The 18,101-nt window shown below is 48.5% G+C and overlaps 1 protein-coding gene across 12 annotated transcripts; it reads left to right on the forward strand.

The window, feature by feature from the left end:
* The first annotated feature begins 3,283 nt into the window (after window positions 1–3,283).
* Window positions 3,284–11,634, forward strand: SMUG1 (single-strand-selective monofunctional uracil-DNA glycosylase 1). 12 transcript variants are annotated; one of them, XM_011930467.1, is made up of 5 exons: window positions 3,325–3,556; window positions 3,672–3,755; window positions 4,302–4,387; window positions 8,031–8,334; window positions 9,370–11,625. In XM_011930467.1, exons 4-5 carry the CDS (start codon window positions 8,050–8,052, stop codon window positions 9,895–9,897), a joined length of 813 nt encoding a protein of 270 aa, XP_011785857.1. In that variant the 5' UTR covers window positions 3,325–3,556; window positions 3,672–3,755; window positions 4,302–4,387; window positions 8,031–8,049; the 3' UTR covers window positions 9,898–11,625. The 12 variants fall into 12 exon arrangements, with proteins under 12 accessions (XP_011785851.1, XP_011785852.1, XP_011785853.1 ...); XM_011930465.1 differs by having other exon boundaries at window positions 3,411–3,456; XM_011930461.1 differs by lacking the exon at window positions 3,672–3,755 and having other exon boundaries at window positions 3,284–3,331; window positions 9,370–11,634.
* The last annotated feature ends 6,467 nt before the right edge of the window (window positions 11,635–18,101 follow it).

Genomic DNA, 18,101 nt, shown 5'->3' on the forward strand with positions numbered 1-18,101 from the left:
AGGTCACTGTCTTCGTGGAAATCTACAGGGTGAGCTCCCCAGTCTTGTCCACTATGCTTGTGTGTCTCATAGGGCTTCACGGCCTGGATCTTGGCTACTCAGACTAGCATCTGCCTGAGACCCTGGCAGCGCAACAGCAATAACTACCCTTTGTGGAGCCCAAATTCCGTAAGCACTTTATGTAATTAAGTCATTTAATCATCACAAAAGAAGATAGAGATTACAATGATTATCCCATTTTACAACTGAGATAACTGAGGCACAGAGAAATTAAGTAGCATGCCTAAGGTCACCATGAGTTAAGTGGCACAGCTTGGATTCAAATCCAGCAGTCTGATTCCAGAGCCCACAGTCCTGAGGCCTCTGCTATGCTGCCTTCACTCTCCTATGCTCTTGTGATGTTTGTTGGGCTAATCGAGACAGGGCCCAGTGTAGTGGAAGTGGGAAAGTGGCTACACTGAGTTAAACACCAGATCCCCCTTCGGGGCTCCCCAGGTCAGAGACAGTGAGTGGGAGTTGAGCAGGGTGACACTCCGTATTTAGGAAGGGGGAAACATGGCCTTCACCTTCTCCAATTCCCGACCTTTGTTTTCTGCAGTGGGAGGCCCTGCAGCTAGACAGCCCTTCCCCGTTGAGAAGAGGGGAGGCAAGGGAAAGGCTGAAAGATCCGCCTAGAAGCCCAGGTGAGCAGAGTCGGAGCTAGGACCCAAAGAGGCCGATAGATGGCGCTCATGGCCCAACACAGCTCCAGCAGCCCGAGGAAACCAAAGGAAAACAAGTGAGCAGGTTAACTCCTTCCCTCCTGGGCTCAGGACAGAGTTGCTGGCTGGTGGGTATGCAGGGAGCCCTGTCCCAGGCCCGGTGACTCAACTCTCTAGGCTCTTACCCAGGCGATAATCTGGGTCATCTTCTGTTCCTGCCCAACAAGGCTCTACCCATAAATCATGGTCAGCAGCCTCCTGAAGACTTCCCAGAAGACATGAAGACTAATAAATGGAAGACACTGGTTGGGAGAGCTGCACCCAAGCCCATGTTTCATCTCTTGGGCTCTATCTCTTGAAAGCCTCAGGGTCTCTGTTTCTAAGCACCCCTACTTCAGGAGAGCGCCTCACCTCCATCTTTCCTGGGAGTGACTCACTGGGTGGGGAGGAATAGCACGCATGGACTACAGACAGAGAAGGCCCCAGGCCCCTCTGGCATTAGCTTGAGGGACTCACTGTGGGCTGCCTAAGCCTCAGTTTCTCCTTATATCTGGACTTCCTATCTCTGGGTTCCCTGGGGTGGATGGGCTTATAGGGAAAGAAACAGTTATTCAAGTCTTCTAGGAAGTTGAAATCAGGTGGGGAGGTGGAGGTCCTGGGGGATTTCTGCTTGCCTGTTACTCATTTCACTCATTACTGTTCTGCCAGAAGCTGACTTTGAATGTGGAGAGGTTGCCAAGATGACAAACTAGAACAGAAGTGCTGGGCAAGCAAATGACAGAGGGGTCAGGGGTGGGCAGGAGGGTTGTCCAAGGGATGGTGGAGATCCTGGAATTTTTAAGCAACGAGATGACACCACAATGAGGTCCCCCCACCTTATTTTTGGTCAGAAACACAGAAATACATAGATACACAGAGATGGGGGAACTTTTTCTAGAAGCTCAGATCCTCTTATTCCAGTCATTCTAGGGTAAGAAGCAGAAACAGGGAGATGTTCACAGAGGGAGAGAGAGACACACAGATACAGAGAGAAAGCTACACAAGAGACTAGATATAGAGACAAATTTACATAAGTAGAGAGGGGCAAATAACATAGGGGCAAATTAAGGCAGAGAGAGACATAGACAGGGAGAGGATCTGGTAAAAATTAAAGCTCAGAAAATTATGGGCTTCATGATTAATTCCATTTCCAAAGTCTTGGAAGGGTCAGGGTAGTTTCTCACCCTTGATGTCAGAAGGTCACTGCTCACAGCTCCCTGAAGCTCCTACTGCACCCAATAAGTTTTTGTTGATAGGAGATCAGATAAGTCCTGGGAAGGGGGTAGCATCCTTTTTCTCTCACTTCTTCCTGTTCTGGGGTTTATAGTTCTCCTTCTCTACCACTCACAGGGAGACCTTGCTTCTGTGATTAGAGCCTTGGCTGTGCTAAGGTGTGTGGAGAGTGTGGGGTGGAAGGAATATAGAAGATAACTAACCTTAGGGGGTTCCCAGTCTAATGAAAGTTTTAGAGTCAGGACACAGAACCAGACCCAGATAGAGCATAAGAACAAAACTAGGAATAGGACAGATTGGGATACAGATATTGGGATGGGGGAATGGGAGGGGAATGCGGGGGGGGAATGGACTGCTGGGTGCAGCCATGGGATTAGGATTGATCACTCTTCCTAGAAAGTCCAAATACTTTGGACTTTCCTGGACAAAGTATTTGAGGGAGAAGATTTGGAAAGAAGAGTGGTAGCTAACTTTATGTGTTAGCTATTTTACCTGCCTTTGGACATCAATGGAGTTCCTGGTTCTTCGTCCTTCAGGCTCTGCGACTTAGCAGTGAGCCCCCTCCCCTGCTTTGGACTTTCCTGAATTATACCACCTGTTTTTCTGGTTCTTCAGTTTATAGACAGCAGAGCAGGAGACTGTGGGACTTCTTGGCTTCCACAATCCTGTGAGCCGATTCTTGGAATAAATCTCCTCGTATAGATAGATATCCTGTTAGTTCTGTTTCTCTGGAAAACTCTTGACTAATACTGAGGTTATAGGGTTGGGCAGATAGCAAGGCAGAGAAAGAAGTCAAAATGGTGACACTCTGGAGATGGGTTTGGACAGTAATGGGGGATGCTCCTTGCTAAAGAGTTGTTAGGAGTTGCCAGAAATGTCTTCGTGGATGTTCTATATACAGTAGTGGCAGGCTGCAAAGGAGAGGTCTCTTATACCCAGGGTGGCAGGGGGCCTAGAAATGGTCTTTAGGTATTGTTAATACCTCAGGTGGATGAGGGATTGGGGATGGTTGAAGCTTCCTGATTTGTAATCCCTTTGGGAAAAATGTGAATGAACTTTTGGAAGGGCGATGCCCTTTAGGGATAGAACTCAGGATTTCCTAGGTACTTACAGGCTCTGGCCTTTCGCTTCTCAAGACTTCCTGATTTAACGCTGATGGAAAGATTAAACTACAATTCCCAGCGATGTTTAGAGCTAATTTAGCGCGCCTTCCGGGATTGAGCATTTCCGGCGGAAGTGGCCGCGGGCACGCCAATCTCGTTCCCTAAACAATGTAGACTACGACTCCCACTGTCCTTAGCGCCGGGGTTGGGTTTGCGGGGGAAAGGAACCGGAAACGGGATGGGGAGCTGGACCAGGTGAGGCAGTAGGAGGGTGGGAACTTCGGGCTGTTGGGGAAAGTTGAGGGCTCCCGGGGACGTCGGGGCTGAGCCGAGAGGGTAGTCAGGATTTCTATGTTTTGGGGTCCGTCTCTCCGTATGGGGTTAGACTCAGTGCAGGGAGAGCCCAGCCTATGAAACTGCCTGGGAGGTCTGCAGGATCAAGGCTTTCCAGTCGTCCAGAGCCAGCGGGCGCCCCCGGAGGTTTTGCATGGTGCCTTAGTAGTCGGCCCCTTCGGAACCAGATGAAATGGTCTTTTTGAATTTATGCTTTATTATTATTTATTTTTCCGAGACGGAGCCTTGCTCTGTCTTCCAGGCTGGAGTGCAATGGCGCGATCTTGGCTCACACTGCAACCTCCGCCTCCCGGGTTCAAGCAATTCTCCCACCTCAGCCTCCCGAGTAGCTGGAATTACAGGCGCGCGCCACCATGCCCAGCTAATTTTTGTATTTTTAGTAGAGACGGGGTTTCACCATGTTGGTCAGGCTGGTCTCGAACTGTTGACCTCGTGATCCGCCCGCCTGGGCCTCCCAAAGTGCTGGGATTACAGGCGTGAGCCACCGCGCCCAACCTATGCTTTATTATTATTATTTAGTTTAAGAGTATTTCTTATTGTCCCTTGGACTCCACTCCAAGGGACAGGGGAGTGCATATGTGTCTTCGATTCCTTCCTCACTTCCCGGATTTGATGTCAGAGAAGTCTGACATCAGTCTGAAGTCTGGCCTTGGTGGTCAGCCTTATCGCTGGGTCCAACTCCACTGCCTTTGTGCTTAATGTAATATGACACTGTATTTTATAAAATATCTACATTTCTTAAGCCTCTGGCTCTTGGGGCGACTTTGGGTAGAACTTAAAAGTTCTCCTTTGAATTCTTCTAGTGTTTTGTTCTGGGTATTAAAGCTCACATCACACTGAATTACAGTTAGGTGTTTATCTGCCCTCACAGCAGTTTATGAGCTTACGGAAAGACTGGCTACATTTTACTTACTTTGGATTTCTTCCTCACCAAGAGACTCCTGTAGTGCCTGTCATGTAAGAGACTCATAAGTATTGCAAAAAAATAAATGAGTTAACAGGTGGTAGGTTGGATGGAATATGTGATTTTCATAGAGAAGATAATTAAATGAGTTGCTCAAGAGAACCTTCTTAGAGATGAAACAGGAGTAGAATTCAAATCAATTGCCTTCCAGCCTGTGGCTCTTGCTATGAGATCAGGCTTTGAAGTTATGGAACAATGAAAGTAGTGTCTTGTCACTCTTTTCCCCAGCCTTGCTGTTTCCAACACAGGTGTCTAAATGTCAAAGGTAGGCTCAAGACTTCTCTTGAGATTCTAGAGCTAGAGCAGCTAATCTGCTAATGTTGGTGTTGCATGGGGAAATGGTCCTCTGAAACACTGGCGTTCTCCACAGCACCCTTCTTGGCTTTTGTATGAGCCCAGTTTGTCGTGGGTAGCCACCTGGACAACCGATCAGTTAAAAACTACTGAGATCAGTCAGGGAAGGACTTCTTAAGTTGGGCCTCTGATTTTTTTTTCTTTCCCACTTCCTCTAGGCTAGGGTGAGAAAATAGGTTTATCAAGCTGTTGTGTCAACCTTGAGTTCTCATCTTGGAGAAGAGGTCACAGATGACCCAGGCAGAAAGTTGAGAGGAAGGAATGACAATGGTTCTTGTCGCATGGGAGACGCAGATATGATGGCCACAGACCCAGAGCCTGGAAAACAAGCAGAGTGGGCAGCTGAGCCTTGAGTGAACTCAGGATATAGAAGTGGAGAGGGATCCATCAGGAGTGCCTCCTTGGTAAAAGGTGTTTATTTTTACTTTTTAGAGATGGGGTCTCACTATGTCAGCCAGGCTGGTCTTGAACTCCTGGCCTCAAGCAGTTCTTCTGCCTTGGCCTCCCAAGGTGCTGGGATTACAGGCATGAGCCACTGTGCCCGGCACAGAAGGTAGTTTTAAACAAAAGTGAAAAAGAAGATGGACATTGCTGAGCAGGTGTTTGTTGAGTGCCTAATAAGGGCCAGGACCTTGGGCTTATGGAGGGAGATTGAACAGGGCCTGGCTCTTGATCTGCCCAAGTTTAGCTGGGGAGGCAAAAGGAATTCATTAAGATGATGGTAACCATGGTGATACACAGTGGTTCTCAGCCTTCACCAACCATCAGAATCACCCTGGGAAGCTTGTCTAAAATACAGATTCCCAGGCTGGGCACGGTAACTCACGTTTGCAATCCCAGCACTTTGGGAGGCCGAGGTGGGCAGATCACGAGGTCAGGAGTTCGAGACCAACCTGACCAACATGGTGAAACCCAGTCTCTACTTAAAAGATGAAAATTAGCTGGGCGTGGTGGCGCGTGCCTGTAATCCCAGTACCCAGGAGGCTGAGGTGGGAGAATCACTTGAACCTGGGAGGCAGAGGCTGCAGTGAGCTGAGGTCACGCCACTGCACTCCAGCCTGGGCGACAGAGTGAGACTCTGTCTCAAAACGAAACAAAACACAGATTCCCAGGCCTCACACGGGACCTACTTGTGTTGGGGGTGGGGGTGGGACACTATGGCAAATACTGCACTGTTCTGAGGAGGGAAGACTTTATCAAAGGGATGATTTGAGCTGCATTTTGAAGGATGGGAGTGATTTGGATATGTGGGCAGGTTGGGGAATCACAGTCCTAGTTGACTGGATGACTGTTGGATGATGTCCTGGTTGACTTCAGGAGTGTATTTGGTTGGATTGTAGAAATGGTATGTGCAAAGTTTTGGGAGTTGAGGTAGGAAAGGCATTTTGAAAATGTAAGTAGAATGGTCAGGTTGGAACACTGGGTTTGAATGGGAGTGGAGCAAAGGAATGGCCTTTGCAGTTTACAGAGCTTGCTGTCTCCTCTCCTTCCACTCCTGCCCCTCCCTTCTCCTTCCTCCCACCCCCCTTCTCTCTTCCCTTTCTTCTTCCTCTCCCATTTCTTCCTTTTCTCCCTTCACCTAAACATAACATCTCATTCCATCCTTACGTCTGTTTGTTTTGAGACAGAGTCTCCCTCTGTAGCCCAGGCTGGAGTGCAGTGGCATGATCTCGGCTCACTGCAACCTCTGCCTCCCAGGTTTTGGTTCGAGCAATTCTCCTGCCTCAGCCTCCCGAGTAGCTGGAATTACAGGCATGTGCCACCATGCCCAGCTAATTTTTGTATTTTTAGTAGAGACGGGGTTTCACCATGTTGGCCAGGTTGATCTTGAACTCCTGACCTCATGATCCACCTGCCTCAGCCTCCCAAAGTGTTGGGATTACAGGCGTGAGCTGCTGCACCTGGCACACTTTTTTTTTTTTTTTTTTTTTGAGACGGAGTCTTGCTCTTTTGCCCAGGCTTGGGTGCAGTGGCGCGATCTCGGCTCACTGCAACCTCCACCTTTCGCGTTCAAATGATTCTGCCTCAGCCTCCCGAGCAGCTGGGATTACAAGCGTGCATGACCAAGCCCGACTAATTTGTATTTTTAGTAGAGGTGGGGTTTCTCCATTTTGGTCAGGCTGGTCTCCAACTCCCGACCTCAGGTGATCCACCCACCTCGGCCTCCCAAAGTGCTGGGATTACAGGTGTGAGCCACCTTGCCCGGCACGCCCAGCTAATTTTTGTATTTTTTAGTAGAGACGGGGTTTCTCCATGTTGGACAGGCCAGTTTTGAACTCTTGACCTAAGGTGATCCACCTGCCTTGGCCTCCCAAAGTGCTGGGATTACAGGCATGAGCCACTGTGCCTGGCCTTCCTTATGTCAACATTATTAAGTGGATATTATTCTTTGTATTTGAAGGTGGAAACCTGAAGCTCTGGCCATGGTTGCGTAGCTTGTAAGATTCTATGAGGAGTCTGTAATCATCCTACTAGGTATTCCTGAGTGTGGGAAAGAAGCCAGGCTGGGGTTAGGGGGTTGTAGAATTGGCAGGATGGCTGATCAAACCATCTAAGGCAAGATGGTGTGGGTGGTTAAAGCATAGCCTTGAGCCAGAGAGATTGGGCTCATTCAAATCCCAGCTTTATTTCTTACTAACTGCAAGACCTTGGGCAAGTTGCTTAATCTTGCTAAGCCTGAGTGTCCTCACTTATAACAGGGGAGCAGTAATGCCCACCTCATGGGATTGTTGTGAGGATCAGTGAGGTGTACCTGGCGCAGAGCAGTCGCTCACCACCTGGAAGCTATTGTAATTAGTCTTCCCAGGTCTCTGGGCTATGGCTGTGCACTTGTATTTCATTCTTCAGCACCGTGCTTTCCAGAACACGGTTCATTCTGGCTAGGCTTTTCTTTTTTAGGATGACATTAAAGGTGCTGAAAGGATGCCACCAGTAAATGTTTATTGAAAACCTACTATGTGCTCGGCATAGCCCAGGAGCTAGTGACTCAGACCTATGCCTGATGGAAAGGAGATTTGGAGTGGGAGATGTTTGGTGGCTCTGGCTTATCCTCCCCAGGTGCCATGTGAAGAGGACAGATAATGGAAGCGGGGAGGGAATGGGCCCTTCATTACCGTGAACTGAGATGAGTTCAGTCCTACTTGGTGGTTGGTAGATGACTGACATGGTCTCTTAGGGGTCCCTTCTGAGCCCAGGAAATGGTAGTGGGGGCCCTGGCAACCATGGATCCCTCCTACTCTGTGGCTGAGGGATGATGGGGCCTCTGTCCATCTCTTTTCCCAGGTGACAGCGGCATGGCCATATGCCCCAGCCTTTCCTGCTGGGGTCCATCCATGAGCCTGCAGGTGCCCTGATGGAGCCCCAGCCCTGCCCTGGAAGCTTGGCTGAGAGCTTCCTGGAGGAGGAGCTTCGGCTCAGTGCTGAGCTGAGCCAGCTGCAGTTTTCGGAGTCTGTGGGCGTCATCTACAATCCCTTGGAGTATGCATGGGAGCCACATCGCAACTACGTGACTCGCTACTGCCAGGGCCCCAAGGAAGTGCTCTTCCTGGGCATGAACCCTGGACCTTTTGGCATGGCCCAGACTGGGGTAAAGGGTTTGGCTTCCTAAGTGGGTGGAGTGGGGGGCTCTAGGTGGATGCTTGGCTGGGTGTGCTGTGAAGGAAAGGAGCATGTGCGTGGCTGTAGACATGTGTAGGTCCCCTCGCCCCATTCTCTCTCAACACACATACTGGCTCCTGTGGTCTGAGGCCCTCTCCCAGCATCTCTGCCCATAATTAACCAAGCACATGAATGGTAGTTTCGTTTTCCCTGTGAGCTGGCCACTAATTATCTCTGAGAGCCCTTCCTTCCACCAGCCCCATCCTTCCTTTACTGGATCTCCCCTGTCCCTGGAGTATGTTTGGGGTCAGAAGAGGGACTAGGACTGCTGGGTCCTCAGTAGAGACTGGTTGACAGGGGTGGGTATGTAAGAGATGCAGGGCGTTCTGGGAACCTGAGTTCTGTTTCCTAGCTGAGGCGATGTTCAAAACGGAGCCTGGCTCCAGTGCCTGCCCGCTTTTCTTTCAGAGCTCAGGATGAGTGACTGCCCCTCAGTGGGGGTGCTTGGCAGTTGGGGGAGAGCAAGAGGCTTCAGGGCAGAAGGCTCAATCGCTTTTATTGACCCCAACTGGGTGATGAAAGGTGATCAATGATGATTGATGGAAATGACAGCCTGAGGCTTGGGGCTGGGAGGGCACCCAGAGAACAGTGGTCAGCCTGTCCTTGTGCCTCCTTTAACCCTGGCTGCCTTTCTGTCTCAGACCATCTATCTGTCCCCAGTACTAACCATCAAATCCTGTGTAGAGCTGGATATCTCAGTGTAGTCCCTGTACTTGGTCCCAAAGGCTACTTGGGCTAGAGGCAAACAGATTCTTCTGGGCCACAGTTCACAATGAAGAAATGGAAAAAGATGGACAGGTTCAAACCATAGGGCCAAGAATCTTTGTCTCAGGCCTTTGGGTGAAGGTGGGGGTGGGGGGTGCAGGCTGGATTCTCATGGAAGGTATAAAGAAGTCAGTTGGTCCAGAGCCCGGGCCTCAAGGCTCCAGTTTGAAGCCTTTCATGTCTCTCTCCTTCCTCACAGGTGCCCTTTGGGGAAGTAAGCATGGTCCGGGACTGGTTGGGCATTGGGGGGCCTGTGCTGGCCCCTTCCCAAGAGCATCCTAAACGACCAGTGCTGGGACTGGAGTGTCCACAGTCAGAAGTGAGTGGTGCCCGATTCTGGGGCTTTTTCCGGAACCTCTGTGGACAGCCTGAGGTCTTCTTCCATCACTGTTTTGTCCACAATCTATGCCCTCTGCTTTTCCTGGCTCCCAGTGGGCGCAACCTCACCCCTGCTGAGCTGCCTGCCAAGCAGCGAAAACAGCTTCTTCGGATCTGTGATGCAGCCCTCTGCCGGCAGGTGCAGCTGCTGGGGGTGCGGCTGGTGGTGGGAGTTGGGCGACTGGCAGAACAGCGGGCACGACGGGCTCTGGCAGGCCTGATGCCAGAGGTCCAGGTGGAAGGGCTCCTGCATCCCTCTCCCCGTAACCCACAGGCCAACAAGGGCTGGGAGGCAGTGGCCAAGGAAAGATTGAATGAGCTGGGGCTGCTGCCACTGCTGTTGAAATGAGTGCCCATGGGGCCTTGTATGGGACACATTCAAGACCTCGAAGTCATTCTTGGCCAAACAGATGACAACACATCTCCTGGACTGGAGCAAAAGGTCCTTCTGTGCTCCCTGGTCACTGGGAAATGTATTCTTTGATCTGTTGAACTGTCTTCCAACCTGCTGTGGCAGTTTTGACAGTACTCCTGTTTGCCCTCCTGATTCCTGCTTTCTTTACCTTTGAACGTTGCCCCTTTCAGGAGACCCCACTTTGTAGGGAATCCGCAGAAGGTGTGCTTTTGCACTTGCAGACTGCTCTACCTCAGTGTTTCCTCGGGACACTATTCAGCTGAGAGTGCCCTAGACAGTAACTTCCAAGGTCACATTTACTATTTCCATGGAAGTACCTTGCCAGGATACCTACCCATCCTTATAGAACAGCTACCTTCAGCTGACCCCTTTCCTCACAGGGACCAAGACAAAGCATGGGACATGAAATGAAGAGTGAACTTCTTATGGGAGGCTGCAGCTGAATTAGAGGAAAAATGCAGTGTGGCAGAGTGAAAGTCAGAAGACCTGGCTTTTCATCCCAGCTTTGAGACTTGGAACTTTTTGATGGACAAATTGATAAACCTCTTTAAGCCTCAGGCTTCTCATCTGTAAAATGGGGATGCCTACCTTATGGGGTTGGTATGAGGATTAACTGAGATAACACTTGAAAGTGCCTTGCATGGGCCTGGCATGTGGGTGCTCATTACATAGTCTTTTTGCTTTCTTTCCTCTGGGTTGGGGATTCACAGCACTGCACTACAAGGGTAGCCCCTCTCCATTCTGGATACCTTGCTAGGGGAGAGTCTGGGCTTCCACCTGTGGCCAGGGTGAGGGGAGAATTCTTGCCTTGTCAGTGATGGATCAATGACTATGAAAAACCTAGCCTGTGATTTTTTTTTTCACTCTAAGCATTAAAAGCTCTTAAAGCCTTTTGTCTTGTTACTTTCTTCCCCCTCTTGCATGCTAGAGGGGGAAGATAGTCATTTAGATTTCCCCCCTCTTACCTCTTCATTGTTGGCAAGGGGTTCTCTTGGGTAGCTGGGAGAAGGATGTAGTAGATCTCTCTTTTTTTTTTTTTTTTTGAGATGGAATCTCATTCTGTTGTCCAGGCTGGAGTGCAGTGGTGTGATGTCAGCTCACTGCAACATCTGCCTTCCGGGTTCAAGTGATTCTCTTGCCTCAGCCTCCTGAGTAGCTGGAATTACAGGCACGCGCCACCACGCCTGGCTAATTTTTGTATTTTTAGTAAAGACAGGGTTTCACCATGTTGGCTAGGCTGGTCTCAAACTCCTGACTTCAAGTGATCCACCTGCCTTGGCCTCCTAAAGGGCTGGTGCCTGGCTGGATTTGGTAGATCTCTAATTGCCTTACCAAACCTGCAGGGTCTCTGTTAAGTGTCTGTTGGGGTCTCATATGATACCGTGGACACTGCGAGAAACAGATGATGGGGCAGATGGGAACCTGGGATCCAGCTCATTTTTTATGTCTGCTGAATGGTTGATTGGGTGCCCCTTTGGTAAGGGCTGGGAAAGTGAACCAAGTTGGAAGCAGAGCAGGTCTTGAGACCACCTTAATGAAGAACACATGGTCTACTTCCCATCTCCTGGGACACAGGTAATTTCCAGCTTCCAAAATTGATAAGATTTTTCATATAAATCCCCCCCTCTTCATTGTATAATAAATAATTTGGCTTTTGTCTTCAGTTCCTGAGAAGAAGACTCTAAATTCTTAGAATTTCCCAAGTGATAGGAGTATCTTTGTTTTTCGTGGCGGGTCCCTGAAACTACACCTGAATTTATGTTGAGATTTGACCTTAGGCCACACCTAATTTTATATTGAAATTTGATCTCAGACCACACCTGAGTTTATGGTAAGATCTGACTGAGGATAGAGGCTGACCATGCCAGAATGACCAACCATATAGTTACAGGGCTGGGACTTTGAGCTGGATGAGATCAGCTTGATCCCCAGGGAGGGGAGAAGGGCTAGAGATTGAGTTCAGCCACATGCCCATGATTTTAACCACATTATACCTATGGTAAAACTCTCTATATAAAAACTTCTGACACTGAGGTTTTGGTCAGCTTCCTGACTGGTGAACACATGGATGTGCTGAGGGATGTGCAGGGGTGTCCTGTTTCTATGAGCAGAGGGCACACATCTGTGCCTGGACACTCCTGGACTCTACCATATATTTGTCTTCATTTGGCTGGTTCTGATTTGTATCTTTTGTAATAGAATTATAATCATAAGTATAGCGTTTTCCTGAGTTCTGTGAGTCATTCTAGGAAATTCTGCAACCTCAGGGTGGTGGGGGACGGGTTGTGGAAACTCCTGAATTTATAGCCAGTTGGTCAGAAGTGCAGGTGGTCTGGGGATCCTTGAGCTTGTAGCTGACATCTGAAGTGAGAGCAGTCTTGTTGGGGACTATGCCCTTAAACCCATAGAGTATGCACTAACTCCCTGTAGTTAGCATCAGAGTTGCATTACAGTATTGAACCTCCACATGCCGTAGACTCCTTTCCTTCTCTTCTTGCTGTCAGTGCTATGTAGTGAGTGCCCCATGTTGCAGAGCACTGGATTAGGTACTGTGGAATAACTGCACAGAGATAGAAGTCATCATTTTGTTATATATTTAGCTGAGATAATCAAGGAAAGCTCTCTGGAGGAGGTGGCATTTCAGGTTGCCTTAAGACTGGAAAGTTTTGGATAACTTAGAGAACAGCATTGTTATGTTCAAGGGGTGGCAAGTTGTATTAGGGTCTAGAGAGACAGAACTAATGATACATGTATGTATGAAAAGGAGTTTATTAATGATTGACTCACCCAGGGTGAAGTCCCACAATAGGCCGTTTGCAAGTTGAGGAGCAAGGAAGTCAGTAGTGGCTCAGTCCAAGTCCCAAATCCTCAAAAGGAGAGAAGCCAACAGTGCAGCCTTCTGTCTGTGGCCTAAGGCCCAAGAGCCTCTGGCAAAGTACTGGTGTAAATCCAGGAGTCCAAAAGCTGAAGAACTTAGATCTAATGTGTGAGGGCAGGAAGCATCCAGCATGGGAGAAAGATGAGGGCTGGAGGACTCAGCAAGTCAGCTTCTTTCACCTTTTTTCTGCCCGCTTTTTCTAGCCGCCTTAGCAGCCAATTGGATGGTGTCCACCCACATTCTGGGTGGGTTTTTCTGTGGGTGGGTCTTCCTCTCCCAGTCTACTAACTCAAATGTTAATCTCTTCTGGCAACACCCAGAAACAATACTTTGCATCCTTTAATCAAGTTGACACTTAGTATTAACCAACATACAAGTAGATTCCTATTGGCTTGGTCCAGTTGGGAGAAAAAGATGAAGAGGTAGATTGAAACTAGCTTGTGAAGGGCCTTGGGTGCTAGAATAATCTTTGAGAATTTAAAGCGTAGTGGGGGAAGTGAGATACACAGAACACACACTGAAAATACCCAACGATAGGTGGAAACCCATAGAAGGAGATGAAGGGGCAAACCATGTAGGAGGCAGTGCGAGTGCAGTGGGAAAACGGATGGGAAGGGAGGGGATGAGTCCATAGAGAGGACATCTAGGGGCATAGCAGGTCTGGTTGAAAGCCTAGAGTTGGGGTCTCTAGGTGATGAGATAGTGGGATAGGACTGGGTAGTACACAGAGGCACTTGAACAGTAGTGACCAGAATGACTTGAAGGCCTGGGTATGGCAGAGTCACTGCTGGGTCTGGGTCCTTGTGGGGCTGTTGCTGTCAATTCCTGGGGTGCATCTTGTGGGAGAGGTTGATGAAGGTCCTGGGCCTGCCTTTTCCTGAGGGCACTATAGTATGCTGCTAGGGCTGCCATAACAAAACTACCACAGACTGGGTGGCTTAAAACAACAGAAATTTCTTTTCTCACAGTTCTGGAGCTTGTAAGTCCAGGATCAAGATGGTTTGATCTTTCCTGAGGCCTCTCCTTAGCTTGCAGATCGCTGCCTTCTTGCTGTGTCCTCCCATAGCCTTTTCTGAGCATGTACCTCCCTGGTGTTTCTCTTCTTAGAAGGACACCAGTCATACTGGATTAGCCCCCTCCTTATTACCCAATTTAACCTTAGGTGCCTCTTTAAAGGCCCTATATCCAAATATAGTCGTATTGGGGCTTCAACATACAGATCAGGCGGGGCGAGGGGCATAATTCTGTCTATAACAGGCACACAAAGTCATGTCACTGCTTTTTTTGTCCCCAACCAATGTCAACAGTAAACAAATAGGGTACTTATGAGTGCCTTTTTTCCAGTCTGAGGATTGGAAGTTGGTCTAGGGGCTTAGGCAGCTGATCAGACTTACTCTCACCAGACTGGCTTTTACCCTTCAATTCATTCTAGAGCAGTTTCTTCAGTGCAAATGAGAGTGTCCTCAGGGAAAGGAAGTTCATTGTTTTTTCCTGAGTGGAAGAGAATGGAGCCTTTGGCTGCTACAAAACAGCATTGTGAGAATTATTCTAAAGCCAAACTGAAATAATTTGGTGTCATCTAGACTTCTGTAGACCAATACAGTAGCCACTAGCCATGTGTGGCTGTTTTAGTTCAAAGTGATTAAAATTAAGGAAAAAAATGCAATTCTTCAGTTCATATTTCAAGTGCTCAATAGCCACACATGGCTAGTGACTGCTGATTGGATGACACAGAAATTGAACATTTCCATTATCACAGAAAGTTCTGTTGGACAGCACTGATCTGGAGATCAGTGTCTTACAACCTTGCCTATGAATCAGAATTAACCTATGGAGGTTTAAAAAAACACAAGGGTCTCAGCTGCCCTTCAAGATATTTTGATTTGTGAGGTGCGAGGGGCATCCCGCTATCTGTCTACAACAGAATCTCTCCATGCTACCAATATGCAGCCAAGGTTCAGGCAGGGGTGTCCTGAGTGTCTTGAAGGCAAAGGCCAGGGTCTCCTTTTTCTTTCCGCAGTATGTAATCCCACACCTGGCACAAAGTAGGTATTCAGAGCAGACATGGAAGTAATGCATGAATCTGGTCTGGGAGAGCTGGCTGTGTGCCGTCCAGAAACATTAGTTTCCCTAGAGTTTGTTGTTTTTGCCTGGTGATGGTGATTCAAGTTCTGATTCAGAGGAATGATGGAGGTCCCACCCCAAAACACACAAACTCAACTTGGTAGAGACCAAGGCTGTGCTTGGGTTGGGATGCTTCTGAGATTCTGAGGGGTGGATTGTGTTGGTGAATAAACAGAATTTTCTTACCTCTGGTTTTTTTTTTTTTTTTTCTTTTTGAGATAGGATGTCCTTCTGTTTCCCAGGCTGGAGTGCAGTGGCACGATCATGGCTCACTGCAGCCTTGACTTCCTGGGCTCAGGTGTCCGCCCACCTCAGCCTCCCAAGTAGCTGGGACTATAGGCATGCACCACCACACCCGGCTAAGTTTTTGTAGAAAAAACTTTCTACAGGCATGAGGCACCATGCCCAGCTTTTTTTTTTTTTTTTTTTCTTTTGAGACGGAGTTTTGCTCTTGTTGCCCAGGTTGGAGTGTAATGATGTGATCTTGGCTCACCACAACTTCTGCCTCCCGGGTTCAAAACCACAACTTCTGCCTCCCGGGTTCAAACGATTCTCCTGCCTCAGCATCCTGAGTAGCTGGGATTACAGGCATGTGCCAACATGCCTGCCTAATTTTGTATTTTTAGTAGAGATGGGGGTTTTTCCATGTTGGTCATGCTGGTCTCGAACTCCCGATCTCAGGTGATCTGCCTGCCTTGGCCTCCCAAAGTGCTGGGATTACAGGCATGAGCCACTGCGCCCGGCCCCAGCCTTTTATCTCTCTCTCTCTCTTTTTTTTTCTCCCTTCCTGATACAGGATAGCTTAAAGGAAAATTGGGTCTTGAATTTGGCCACTGTGTGGTCTCACTTTCCTTTTTCAATTCAATAAACATTTATTGATGTCTGCTGTGTGTGTGTCATTCCTTGTGCTAGGCACTGTAGGGAGTGACAGAGGTGAATTAGATGATTCTTTGCCCTCACGTTGTTCACTGTCTAGTGCTGGGAGATACAGGCATATAATTATAGTATAAATCAAGCTGAAAGCATGTTGTGAACAAGTTATAAACACAGCGCTCTGGGCACACTGAATGAGGAAGTGATTAGCCCTCAGAGTCTGGGGAGGAGGTGTGTGTGCCTGTGAGAAAGGGCAGTGACTGGAGATTTCTTATCTCATCACTTGCTAAATCTTACCACCTCCACGGAGTGGATATTTGCAAAAGGGGACCACTGTGTCAGATATGTCCAAGAATTTCTCAGCCCCAACTGCAAGGGGCTAGGAAACAGGATGAGGGGAGGGGCTCAGATGCCAGGAATTAGGCAAGAGCCAAGAGTTGGGCGTGGCCCTGTGGAAGATGAGAAGTGAAGGTTCCTTTCAGAACACATCTGTTAACTTTGGGGATGGAAAACTGTAGCAGATGGTGGCAGGCGATGTCAAGGTAGCAGATCAAAAAAGATTGGAAATGCAGCCTGGCCGCAGCTGGGGTAGAGAAGCTAGTGATGGAATGGAAGAAGGGAATAGAGATTGCGGCCTATCCCAGACTAAGTCTTGATTCTGAATATTCTTGTTTAGGAGGATATAGGGCAGCTGTTTCCTCTTCTTCCCTAGTGCTCCAAAGAAGTAAAGAACTTCAACTGGAGCTTGAGACATTGAGGTTAGACACATGGATAAACTTCCCAGCTATGACCATCAGGTGATATAGAAATAAATTACTTTGGAGGAAGATGAATTGTTTCTTCTTCAGAGACCTTAATGCCAGCCTGGCTCGAGCCAATGCTTACCAGTCAAAGTTGAATTATAATGTATTTGGGGAAACTTTCTTTCTCTCCCTCCTTATTTTGGCCCTCACTCTCTCAAGTACAAAACAGAACAAACAAAACATCTGCAAAAGAATTTTCCTGTACATCTTCTTGTCCATTCTTCTGCCCCTACATCTCATTCAAGGACCCTCAGCCTGATGTCTGTCTCTAGTCCTGGCTTGTAGGAGGGATGGCTGAGAGCCCAGAACAGTCCTCCATGGTGGCCTGTGCCAAACCAAGTTGCCATTTCCATTTTCATTAATTGAAGCAGCTTGACCCTGATCATTTCAGGCCAGCAATTTCCTGTCTGCTGGTTAGGAGTGTGTGGAGGACATGTCTTTGCAGGTCATTCTGTCCTTGCATCTACCTGGATGGTGCTAACACCTCATTCAGGCAGCAAAAAACGGTCTCCTGTCACAGTTAACTGGGAGAAGCCCAACCTCACACAAATGCCCAGCCTCTCCTCTTGGGATCTCACACTTTGTCTTCTTTAGAAGGTCTTTCTGGTGTCTACCCTCCAGCCCACCTGCTGTAATTTTGGTTTTTTTTTTTTTTTTGTTCAGTTTTTAGAAACTTGCTAACTGATAGCTCCCTCTCAGAACCTCATGTGATGATACTTTCTTCTGTGGCCTGGGAGAAGAACAAAATGTCTTTGAAGGAAGGGGTTTGCCTTCAACCCTGGAAGGCCACACAGCTGAGTGATTGGGGTGTGATGGCTTTGCTCTGAGCGTGAGTGTGGATGTGTTTTGCTCATTGCCTGGCTGTAAGGGAGGTCTGTGTGTCCCCTGTGAATCACTGAGTTAGCATCCTTTTGTTCTCGTGTTTGGTAGTGCCGCTTTGCAAGTACCGTTTTGTTTTTTTTTTGAGACGGAGTCTCGCTCTGTCGCCCAGGCTGGAGTGCAGTGGCCGGATCTCAGCTCACTGCAAACTCCGCCTCCCGGGTTTACGCCATTTCTCCTGCCTCAGCCTCCCGAGTAGCTGGGACTACAGGCGCCCGCCACCTCGCCCGGCTAGTTATTTTTTTTTGTATTTTTTAGTAGAGATGGGGTTTCACCGTGTTAGCTAGGATGGTGTCGATCTCCTGACCTCGTGATCTGCCCATCTCGGCCTCCCAAAGTGCTGGGATTACAGGCTTGAGCCACCGCGCCCGGCCGCAAGTACCGTTTTAAGGGGTAGGGTAGTGTGTTCCCTTAGAGTGGGAGTCCACTGTGTCACATGCATTTGTGTCCTCCTGTGATCATGGGATCTTTTTTGTCTGCAGTTTTCAGTCTTCCAGATGGACACTAGTGTAATTGAGTGTGACCCATTTTTGCTGCTGTTGTGTCTTTGTGTGTCTGGTATTTTTGTGTAACCTCTGTGT

This window comes from Colobus angolensis, unplaced genomic scaffold (genome assembly GCF_000951035.1).
Source record: "Colobus angolensis palliatus isolate OR3802 unplaced genomic scaffold, Cang.pa_1.0 Scaffold87, whole genome shotgun sequence".
Classification (NCBI taxonomy): domain Eukaryota; kingdom Metazoa; phylum Chordata; class Mammalia; order Primates; family Cercopithecidae; genus Colobus; species Colobus angolensis.